General features: G+C 42.4%; 1 protein-coding gene across 6 annotated transcripts in view; it reads right to left on the bottom strand.

Moving 5' to 3' along the window:
• The window catches only part of cul9 (cullin 9), a 58,212-nt gene that overhangs the window by 10,977 nt on the left and 35,154 nt on the right, over positions 1 to 12,081 (bottom strand). For all 6 annotated transcript variants that reach the window (XM_080782689.1, XM_080782693.1, XM_080782694.1 and 3 more), the window contains 9 exons: positions 10,085 to 10,233; positions 7,146 to 7,328; positions 6,585 to 6,745; positions 5,583 to 5,808; positions 5,074 to 5,254; positions 4,492 to 4,637; positions 3,863 to 3,989; positions 3,467 to 3,672; positions 2,204 to 2,436 (listed from right to left, as the gene is read on the bottom strand). In XM_080782689.1, the coding sequence (XP_080638815.1) occupies positions 2,204 to 2,436; positions 3,467 to 3,672; positions 3,863 to 3,989; positions 4,492 to 4,637; positions 5,074 to 5,254; positions 5,583 to 5,808; positions 6,585 to 6,745; positions 7,146 to 7,328; positions 10,085 to 10,233 (1,612 nt within the window). The remainder of the gene's footprint in view (positions 1 to 2,203; positions 2,437 to 3,466; positions 3,673 to 3,862; positions 3,990 to 4,491; positions 4,638 to 5,073; positions 5,255 to 5,582; positions 5,809 to 6,584; positions 6,746 to 7,145; positions 7,329 to 10,084; positions 10,234 to 12,081) is intronic.

The following is a 12,081-nucleotide window of genomic DNA, read 5'->3' as shown; positions in this document are numbered from 1 at the left end:
ATTTATTTGTTTATATGGAGGAACATTTTAGAATATTGAAAAGGGAAAAAAAGTCCTTCCAAAGAAGATGGAGTGAAGTTAAGGGAAGGGAAGTTGCAATTCACAACTAGTACCACCTCTTCCTCCAGTTTGATCGGTTGGAGGAAAAAGTACAGCTGACGTGTTGACGTGCTCCTCTCCAAAAATGGAACCATCTTCTACTTGAAGTGTCCAGGGTGCTCCGTCCAAAAAACGCTAGCTTCCGGAAAAGAAGTGTTTCCAGCTCATCTTTACCATAGAAATGCATGTCCAAAAATGCTTTATTTCTGTGGAACATTGACTGTAAAAAATGTGGACGACAAGAGCCTCATTGGTTTCTACACTCATTTTGACACTTTTTCTGCAAATTCAAATCCACCATCTTGGAACCTCCGGTCCCGAAAAAGCAACCGGAAACGAATGCCATTGGCTGGAATGGCAGCGACGGAGGGCAGGTTATCACTCGGTAGACCTACTAGAAACATATTTCCATATATGGAACTTTTTTTCCCCTTCACATTAACCACCCAAACCCTATATAGAATTATTATTCTGGGAGGGAACAGTCGCAGAAAATAGCTGATCTACAAGCCTGCAACGTATCGTGCCGAGTTTGTAGATCGGCTGCTTTAACACAAAGAGATTTTGTTTAGAGACAAAAAGAGCCAACCAAGTATAGAGCCAAAGGTCAAGTTTACTACGTTTACAACAAAAGGCCATAACGATTCATTTACCGATGATACCGCTGTCATACAAGTCTACGAAGTAGGGATGCAACGATATATCGGTCACATATCCGTATCGGACGATATTTGCCATTATTGGTCAATATCTGTATCGGCAAATAAAGCAGACTTTAAACGATTAGCCAATATTTATCCTTTGTTGATCAATTTTGCACTGGCTACTGTATGTTGTTGTATCAGTTGTCTGGTTATCGGTTGTCTACCAAGCTGCAGATTCAGATTATTACTTATAATGAAGATTTATTTGTTTCCCTGACACAAAAGTGGAAATAAGTGGAAATCGGTTTCAGTATTGGATATCGGCTAAATTGTTATTTTAAACATCGAGATCGGTCATGAATTTCCATGATGCAAGGTCGACTGGCAAGGATTTTTATTTTCAGACACACAAGGCTATTCTAATTATAATTGCTGTTAATGGTTGATTGCGATGAGCTTTTTTTGGCTCCCGGTGTTACTGGAAAACCAGTGACCGATGCCTGTTGTAGTTGCGTAATCAATCTACCGTATTCAATGGGTCACCACTATTGTGTCACACGGGTGACGGAATGGTCTTGTTTACATTGACATGGCAGAGACTGAGAGAAGACGTTGGGGTTACCTTGGCTTACGTAAGGCCATGGAAGTATTCAGACACTGTTTTTGGATTCATTGGTGAGAGATCAACGTCAATACAATTAGCCGTGGTGAAGCTCAACACAGCTACACAACACACCCATTATACATAATTTAACACGCCCAAACTGGCTCGCCAATAAAGTGAACATTTCTCGACTCTTCCCGCTGGTTTCAGGTAAAATAAAAAAATAAAAATCAGCATACAGATATCATTTCATCCAACACCTGGTCAACCCCTTGCATCTAGGGATGGGACAGGAAATTGTCACAATTATTCACAATAATTGCGATTTACGATATTATCGCGAAAATTAACAAAACTCTTAAAATGACACTTTGTTAACCCCCAGCATCCATACTCTGGGACGGAATGTTTGCAAACAATAGCAGATCTTCAAGCTTGCAACGTTGTGATCTTGTAGATTGGCTATTTTTGGCAAAGACATTTGGTAGAGAGCACAAAAAAGACTGTCTCAAGTACGTTCTTTACAGGTCTGTTTTACCAAGCATAGAGGGATGTCGGATATGCAGCACTCGGCAAATAATTGTGAATTGTGCACGACGGAGGACAATTTCACGATAAACAAAATCTCTGCAATATGATTATTGTGAGCGGTTTTTTTTATCACGATAAACTATAGCGATTATCGTCCCATCCCTACTGCCCCGAGATATTCCCAGCATATTTAATTCTCAAAGAAACAACACTCAAACCAACACAGATCATAGTGCAGGGATATCATTGTTTATTTTTTTCGTTCTCACGATTAAACACTAATCATATTATATATCCTGGCTCTGTAAAGGGGTTGAAGTTGGACCTGATGTCTGCCTTGCTCTCCGCCGTGGTCTCGTCCAGCCGGGAGAAGGAGATCTGGGCCTGGCCCTTCTGCGGCGTGGTGGGGTCCTCGGGCAGGTACTGCAGGATGTGGGGGCTGTCCTCGCCGCGCTGGGCGTAGCCGCGGTTGATGACGTGCGTGATGCAGGACAGGACGTCTGCCGTGCTGCAGGAGAAACGCACCGGAGCCTCGTCTTTCCGACATGACTCCAACACCTGGGGAGAGAGAGAGAGAGAGAGGAGAAGAGGCCCAGTGTGAGACACTGACAAACGGGTTTACTTTTCCAACCTGTGTGACGTAAAGGTAGGAGACCTTTTTAGGAGACCGGAATTGGGCAGGATCTAACTCATTGACTGCCAAGGACGAGTTTGGACATGTTTATAGGTTTCGTTAAAAAATCAAAACAAGCTTTATTTTCCGGCTGGTCGCGGTTACAAAATGTCTATTTCGGGTAACATATAAAAAAACATCTCGGCTAACTCTACATAGCCATTGCTTGCTAATTTCCAGCCCTCGGCCCTACCCGGGAGTTAATGCTCTTCAAAATAAGATATTTTGAGACCTTGTCAGGGAAGGGACAGACTGTAAACGTGAACACAGCTTCTTAACGATTCTTTAGCCACTGAGCTAAATCAAATGTTTTATGGTCATGATTCCCCGGGAGCCTGGATGGCTTGGTTTCAGGCTTAAAATAATTGATAGAAATAAATCTGTGGTAAAACTGAATGGGGTTTCTATCTGTGGCACCACAAAATAGCCACCACTGCTATATGACCCAACATAATAGCTGATGATTTAATTTTTTTTTTGCTTTTGTGTGTTTCTATTACTGGTTTAGATTGGTGCAACGTTTTTGTCAATTATACCTTATAGAATGTATGTGAACCTGCTAACGAGACAAACCGTCTCTAATAGTAAGACAATCATTCACGTAAACAACATTGGGAAGTCATGTGACATATTCATTTATGGAAATTCAGTTCTGACTTTGCAAAGTTTTTGGTAAAAAAAAGGGGTCACATAAGACTGTAGCATTGATTCTGAAAACAAAAAAAAATGTTTTATCCATTTATATATTGGCTATTCAAAAATAGCAGATAGCTGAATCTTCTCTCCCCTGGCACAAAACATTTTCAGATGGGGGTCGACGGGCAAAAACCCATCTTTTGTGGGGGTCCTTGACACGAAAAGGTTTGGGAACCACTGACATACAGTAATAGGGCAGCAATGGAATTCTTTCTTCACCTTAAACACCAGGTTGTCCATGTGCATCTCTTTCTCCTGTTTGAGGATGCGGACAATCAGACAGTACAGGAAGTTCCTCTTCCTCTCCAGGATCTGAGCAGCGTCCTCGTCCACGCTCAGGTACGTCTGTCTGGGCAGCAGGCGGCGCCACCTAGGGGTGGAGTCTGAACTGTCACACAGAGCCTGCTGGGTCAGCCTCAGGGTGCCTGCAGAGAAGAGGAGGAACCAAAATTAAAAACATCCTCTTGCCTTGTTCAACTCATGGCTTCCCACATGAATAGAGGAGCTCCGATCAATCGGCCCGTCATTTAGAAATCACCCCGATTATCATTCCAAATAACTCGATATAGGCTCTATGCACAAACGCCATTTTGGAAATAAGGGTGTAAATCTTACCCTGGGTCAGCTGGTCAGGGTGAGATGCAGTGAGGATGCCTGTCTCTCCTGTCAGAGGAGACAGAGCATGGGCCAACACCGTGGGAGACAGACCTGAGCTCTGCTGGAGAGACTCCACACTCACCTCCTGAGGGACAGAGATAGAGCGAGAGAGAGAGCGTGAGCGAGAGAGAGAGAGAGAGAGAGAGAGATGAAAAGCAGGGAATCATGTCATATGAAAGCAGGGAATCAAATTGACATTGGTTGTTCAGTTTGACGCCACTAGATATGGCTTGTAGAGTAATGTCTTGCAGAGTTGAGAAAACAGGCTTGAAACATTCACTTCTGTGGTCTCTAACATTACACCTAGCTACATGTACATGTTTAAGCATTTATTTCATATTTATATGTCGATTTCAGCTCTGACATTTATTTCAGACATGCTCTAGTATGTGAAGAGTGTAGCTGGAGGCTACACGATGGCAGGCCCTCAGTCAAATCTGGTCACATTTGTTCACAAAACTATTTTGAAAAATATTTGAATGAATTCATGAAACAATGTGCATTTCTTTCATCATGTTTTGATATCCGTACCCACTGTTTGCAGTGTGTGTGTGTGTGTGTGTGTGTGTGTGTGTGAGTGTGAGTACCTTGGTCTGGTTGAAGTGCAGCAGTATGAACATCTGTACTGTGCTAACGCCGAGCGTCAAGGAGCCGAAGCTGATCTCGGCGTGACCCAACCACGTCCACTGGAGACGACGAGGCTTGGCCAGACTCAGACCGTACAGACACTGGCCTGGACGGACACACACAGACAGATTAGATTAAGGAATCATTATTAGCACAAAATGTTTTCAGATGGGGGTGGAGAGTCCACAGCCATATACATGACTTTAAAAGGTTTGATAAAAAGTAAAAATCACACTCGTGTGAAGTGAAGGGCACTCTTGTCATCATACATTACTGTATGTGTGATGTAACATCACACATAATCCTACATCACATTCACACATAATCCTAGGAGTGAGTAGTTGCGACCCAACTACTTAGGGGTTGATAATACTAACTGTGCGTGTAGAAGTAAGTGAAGTTGTTGATGGAGGAGTGAGTATAATATACTCACTCCACTATATTATAGTGGTGATAATAATAGTAACTGTGTGTGTAGAAGTCAGTGAAGTGGTTGACGTAGGAGCCTAGGAGGAGTATAGTGGTGACAGTACTGTACTAACTGTGCGTGTAGAAGTCAGTAAAGCTGTTGATGTAGGAGGCCATCTGTGGCTGCAGGTGCAGCTTGTCTGGATGGTCCAGGTGACAGGCAGGAGGCACGGCCCAGCACCGAGGAGACAACACCAGCACCGTGATGTCTGTCTCCTCTGTCTCCTCTGCTTCTGATAGAGCACAGTCCTCCATCTACACACACACACACATACAAAAAGAACATGTTTTCAGCATTGCCTGCCAAGAAAAAAAGGAAAGAAAAAAATGGTTCAGAAACGTATAGGCTCCCGTTTCAAAATGAAACTGGGGACTGCAGTGGGGACTTTAACCCATTTTGACCTGAGATCAGATTCTAAAAATATCTTCTACATCCTGACAGTTTTCTGAAAAATGCTATGTTTCTATGTCAGTCGTTCTTCGATTTTTCAAAAATAGCAGACCTACAAGCTCGTATAGCGCGGCACCGAGTGGTGGCTAACACCAAAAGGGGTTCCCGCCCCAAAATGTATTAAGCACCAACCAGGTCCTGGTCGTCAACCAGGTCCTGGTCGTCATCGTCCTGCAGGGCGCGGTCCAGCTTCTGCAGCCGGTAGAGGTGGAACTCCTGCTGCAGCTCCTGGGACTCCCTCAGGCTGCGGATCATGCCCTGGGGGAAACGGTTGGGGAAACAGGCTCCTATCTCATCCACCACGGCCCTCTCCAGCCACACCCTGTTCTGCACCAGCAGGCGGTCTGCCAGGTAGTACCTGCACACAGAGGCTATTGGAGTTAACATGGCACTGGAGCAGCTCAGACCGTTTAGGCCCTTTGGTTTAAGTACAGTACTTAAGTAAATGTACTTAAGTAAATAAGATACTTTACCCACCACCGGCTATGATCCTAATAATATGACAGTGACCTGTAGAAGCGTTCAAAGGTGCTGGCTATGATGCTAATAATATGACAGTGACCTGTAGAAGCGTTCAAAGGTGCTGGCTATGATGCTAATAATATGACAGTGACCTGTAGAAGTGTTCAAAGGTGCTGGCTATGATCCTAATAATATGACAGTGACTGGTAGAAGTGTTCAAAGGTGCTGGCTATGATCCTAATATTATGACAGTGACCTGTAGAAGCGTTCAAAGGTGCTGGCTATGATGCTAATAATATGACAGTGACCTGTAGAAGTGTTCAAAGGTGCTGGCTATGATCCTAATAATATGACAGTGACCTGTAGAAGTGTTCAAAGGTGCTGGCTATGATCCTAATAATATGACAGTGACTGGTAGAAGTGTTCAAAGGTGCTGGCTATGATCCTAATATTATGACAGTGACCTGTAGAAGCGTTCAAAGGTGCTGGCTATGATGCTAATAATATGACAGTGACCTGTAGAAGTGTTCAAAGGTGCTGGCTATGATGCTAATAATATGACAGTGACCTGTAGAAGTGTTCAAAGGTGCTGGCTATGATCCTAATAATATGACAGTGACCTGTAGAAGTGTTCAAAGGTGCTGGCTATGATCCTAATAATATGACAGTGACCTGTAGAAGTGTTCAAAGGTGCTGGCTATCTCCAGTCCGGACAGGAACAGCATGGGTTCCAGGAACTGCTGCAGGCGGCTCAGTGTCGCCTCCTCACTGCTGCTGTTGTTCCCACTCTCCCGTATCAGCCGGTCTATGTAGCGGGCAAAGCGCTCACTCACCTGCGCGCGCGCACACACGCACACACGCGCACACACACACACACACACACACCCAAAAGAGAGATCATTAGACACTTGCGTGGGAAACAAACTAAGGAAAATAGCAGATCTACAAGGACACAACGCATCGCTCCGCATTGTGAGCTTGTAGATTGGCTATTTTCCACTACTTCTTAAACATTTGTTTTCTAATTTATGGAATTTCTTTGATTTATTATTATTTCTTCTTGAAATTACTGGGAAAATATATTTGAATTTGTGCTGAATTCATGATTTTGTTGTCTTTTTTTTTTGCATTTTTGTTAATGTTTTGAAATAATTAAAATCTAAATATTTTAACATTTTGCAGAATCTGGTCTCAGGAAAAAAAAACATTTGGGTACTTTTCCCCACTACTCACGTGCATGGCGTTGAGCACATTGAGCTGCAGCAGGGCAGCAGAGAAGCCCTGCCTGAGGGCCAGCATGAAGCCGGTGTGCTGGCCAAACAGCTCCTCCATGCCTTTCCGAAGACGCAGGTACAGAGCACGGTAACGCTCCACAAAGTCTGGGTGGCCACACCACAGGTCCAGGAATCTCTTCACCTGCAAACAGTAAAAAAAAAAAAAACGACAAAAGCTTCGCTTCGGATTCAGAGTACTCGCTGCTCGATTATAAATTGATTACCGATGCATGATGTTACCAATGTATAATGCTCACTGTGTGACTAATAAATGAAAATTTAAACGATGAAATCAGATTGATTTACTTATTGTCTTGTATTACACTACAAACAAACCAAAACCCTTAAGAAGCTTTCTTACAAAAATAAATAATAAAACAATCGATTTTTGACACATGTGGATCGATACATAATCGTCCATGTACGCATTGTGATTAATCCATGAATTTTATTTTCCTCCCCTAAAAAAACATCATCAATGTCATTAGCAATGTTTGAAATTATAGATAGGGTTACCTTTGTAAGTGATACTTTTTGGTTAAAACAACAAAAAAACTGTAAAAAGGTTAAAGCTCAATATGCAGATAGCAATCATCGTTATAGTGTTTGTTTAGTTTCTTCATGAATAAAAAGTTAGGGTGGGTTGCCAATTTCTGACAATCAGGAGAAAGTACCCATTAATCAGCTTCGGTGAACACGAACATGACGAAGGTCATCAATTACTTTTAGAAGTGCTGTTTTGGTGCCATGTCCTTTCCTAAAGCCAGATTGGAATTCGTGATAGACTGTATTATTCTGAAGAAAGACATCCAGCTGGTGAAAAATGGGCAAATCAGAGATACGTCTGTAATTTCCCAGCACAGAGAGGATCAAGGTCGTGTTTCTTAGGTAAGGTTTTAACCACAGCGGTTTTCAGAGAATCTGGAAAGACCCCCGATTGAATGGAGCCGTTTACAATTTTAAGGATATCACCAATAACACAGTCTCAGGCCGCAGTCACATCTATCAGACAAGCGTCTTATGGTTGTCTGATGAAAAGCATCAGACAAGACAGCTCCCAATGCATTTCTAATGGGAGTCACGTGGTTTCATCAGACAAACGTGTTTCATGGGGGGGGGGGGGGCAAGACACAAGACACAAAACATTTTGTAGGCGACAAGCTGAAGAACAGGGCAGCACCTCAGACAAGACAAAAAGGGTTGGGTTTACCCGCCAACCAATAGGAGAGAAGGTCCGTTTGTTACGCTGCACTGGGCGGTCTTTTCACACTCTGAGTCTGTTGTTTTTTTTCTGCATAGTGCAGACACGGAAGAGGAAAGCGCCTATGCACTTTCGTAACGAAAATGATTTTATTGTTAAGTAAAGTACTTTGGTCTGTTCCAGTAAGCAATTCAACAGGAAAATATAATCCCTGCCCGTCGTGGCCGAACAGAAAATTAAAACAAACGTTATAATTCAAGGTGCATGCATTTTATCATTCACTCCTAACCTAGCTCTGGTCTATAGCCTAATGCTTATATAATTCAGGTGTCGCGTCGACTGCGTTCAGATCTCTCGTTCCACCTCGTATCAGTTTGTTATTACACCCGACCCATAATCAATAGTTATCCGTCTGACTGCACGGACCAACGATATAAAAGGACATCAGTGCTTTACACAGAGGATGCGACATAAATGAAGGCCTACTTCAAACCATTCCATATGATTTGGTTGTTAAAATAAAATAAAACTGTTAGCTAATATGAATGAACATGTTTTCAGTTCGCATGGGCAGTGCGCATTGGACTGGATATTATGAAACAGTCGTAGCCATGACTTATATTTCTGAAAATGCTACTGCTCCCAAACAATCATTTTGGGCATGAAATGTTGAAGGATAAATGTAGATATGATAATGATGTGCCGTGTTGGCTATGCCCAATGGGCCTACTGTACATTAGGCCTACTTCAGATTATGGTTCAAATATGATTCCCCCCCTTTTTTTTCTCTCATTTTTTTAAATAACATTAACATCGAGGTGTCCACTGGCAATGCCAAAGCAGTGGCATGCACTCTTCAATCTGTCGTCTCTCCTGAAGTAACGCTGAACGGTCGGACTGCAGATAGGAGAGCCGTGCGCCCAGGCGCAACTATAGGCTCCAACTTGGAGACGCATGTCATCTCTTATCCTATATTTCGCCTATAGCCTGCATCGACGTCTGCGTCATGGCTAACAGGCTGAAATGCAGCAAGTCGTGTGTTGTGGTAAAATGGATGCGCTTTATTAAAAATAATGGAGTCGTTGCTAACAGAAAATATTAATTTTCCACAATGATGCCATGCTTAGTCTGCGTACCTGGAGGCTATATACATACACACGGAATCAGTGCCAGACTTGGCACCTACTGTGGTAGTGGTACTGATAAAGTGGAGACGCAACACGTTGACACAACCAACAAGCTACTAGCTACTGTGTCCCGCAGCTAACAGCGTAAGGACAACAACAGGGGCAACACGTGGATCTGTTTCCGCATGTCCTCGCACCGCCCACGCACCGCCCAGATTCCGCAAAGCATTGTGGTCAATTGATGCGACAAACGACAAGACAGATGAAACCATAAAACATTGATAAGACGCTTGTCTGATAGGTGTGACAGGCGCCTAAAACTATTTTGAGAAAATGGGTGGAAATAGTGTCCAATGACCACGAGCATGACTCGTCATCTGTGAAATGGTGTTGCGGACTTCCTCTCCATCTACTGCACACGCACAGAATGATACCAGACTTCCCCTACACTTTCACACATGGCAGCATGAGCTCCATTTCCAGTTTGCGAGTTTGTGCTAGCAGCAGCAATGTTCATAATACCAGCTCTAGACCACTCCCTGCCAACACTAATAACGTATTCAAACTGACCTGGCTCTGCACCACGACCTGCCAACACTGAGCGATCCCAGTGATGTTGCTGCTGGCCTTCGTCTTCGTCTTGGCCGAGGAAGTGGCAGCAGAGAAGGAGGAAGAGTTGGCGGCTGCAGCTCCGTCTTTGTTCTTACCCTCTTTGCCGTCTGGAAAAAGTAAAAGAGCTCAAAGGTCAAAGTCAAACTACACAAGTAAGATATAGCTTAGCGGGTAAAATAACAAAAGAAACAATGGAAGCAGTCAAGACAGAAAAAAGCGTCGTCTTTTTACGATTGCCTTCTCGCTCGTCTGAAAGTAATAGAAATGAAGTTCAGTCTCATCCGACGTAAAAAGTCAAGAGTGAAAAGATCACAATGAAAATGAGGGAAAGCAGCCAAGTCATGGGATCAGTGAAGTCATTTATCTGTGAAGACAAGAAGACATGTCAATCTGAAAAACAGCGCAAAACTCAACAAAACTACACTATTTAAAGGGGGGTGTAATGCAAGTCATTATTTCTTTGGTAAAATAAGTGGACAACTTTAGTTTTTTTCAACCGTTTTAGGTAGTTATTAGAGAAAGTAAAAGGTGAGTGTATCTTTTTTTTCATTTGCTGCTTTCTTTAGTTTTAGGGATTTTAGCTGTTTTTGACAGGGGGGGCGGGGGCATTCGAGCACGAGGCTAAATATGTATTTCTTTACAAAATAATTATAGCGATTTCTTTTTTTATTCTTCACATTCAGTAGATCCTGTGATCTTGTGGCCAGATGTAATTTATTGGGGTCTAGTAGGACTATAGTAAACAATACAAAAATAAATCGCTTTAACATTTTGTAGAGAAATACATATTTAGCCCCATGCTCGAATGAAAGAAAGCAGCAAATGAAAATAAATTAACACTCATCTTTTACTTTCTCTCATAACAACCTAAAACATGAACCTTGGTTTAAATAGCTCTATATTCTGACAGTATCCGTAGCGACAGAGTGTTGGTTCATTAACTGTCTCTCCAGCTCTTTATTAAACAGAAAACACATTTTCATGTTGGGATACCAATTGTATCTAATCAGGAGAGAGAGGCCTCATAAAAGGTATACAGGATAAACAAGTGAAATTGGACGTGAAAGAAAAAGAAAACTAACATGGATCTGGAAGACTATCAAATTTAAGATGATATCTTTGCAGAGTTCTGAACAAACACTCTATATTGTTTACGATCAGAATACAGAGCTTTAGCTTTGTCACTAATCACCCCCCGTTTAAATAGCGAGGTACAATACATCCCAAACTGGTCAAAAATGAACAAGAATGACAAATAAACTCAAATCAATACGACAAGAGGTTGTTTATAGCAGGACACATTTTAATGGCGCCGTGCACAAAGTCAGACCTAGTGTACGTACTGCACAAACCAAGAGAAAAGTTATTCAAATTAAGCAAATAGTCTGTCGGGTAGAACCCTCATATGTCCAAAGCTGTTACTTTTCAGCAATCAAATAAAAAAAACAGCTAAAGTAGCAGATCTACAAGCTCTCACTGCGTTTGCTACTTTTGTGTGACACTATAGTATGAACAAGTAGGCCAGGGCGTTAATTTATGTAAACTGAAATGGAGATAAGAGGTTTCTGCCCGACTGCAACAAAGTAGTCATTATTATTTCCAAAATACTGGAATGGCAAGGCAGATATTTTAGCAGAAATATCTCAAATCTGTATTTTGTTTGGTCAATATCGTGCAACCATAGCTTTGACACAAATACCAGCTGGCAAGTAGAACCAGCACATTTATTTCATATGGAGGGAGAAGCAAAATGCCAAAGTCCTCAGCGATATGAACATGAAAATAAACAAATAGCAGTAAGAGTCTAAATCAGTGGTTCTCAAAGTGGGGTACGAGGACCCCGAGGGGTCCTTGAGGGGGTTTTGGGCGGTCCCCAGCAAAATGAATATAGGAGGAAAAACACTTTAACCACTTTAACCCTATGTTGACAATTTGAAAATATCTTAATTTTCAAA

Source organism: Protomyctophum bolini, assembly GCF_963924005.1.
Source record: "Protomyctophum bolini genome assembly, chromosome: 14".
NCBI lineage: Eukaryota > Metazoa > Chordata > Actinopteri > Myctophiformes > Myctophidae > Protomyctophum > Protomyctophum bolini.
Note: the sequence above shows the minus strand (reverse complement) of the source record. Positions and strands in the feature narration are given on the sequence as shown.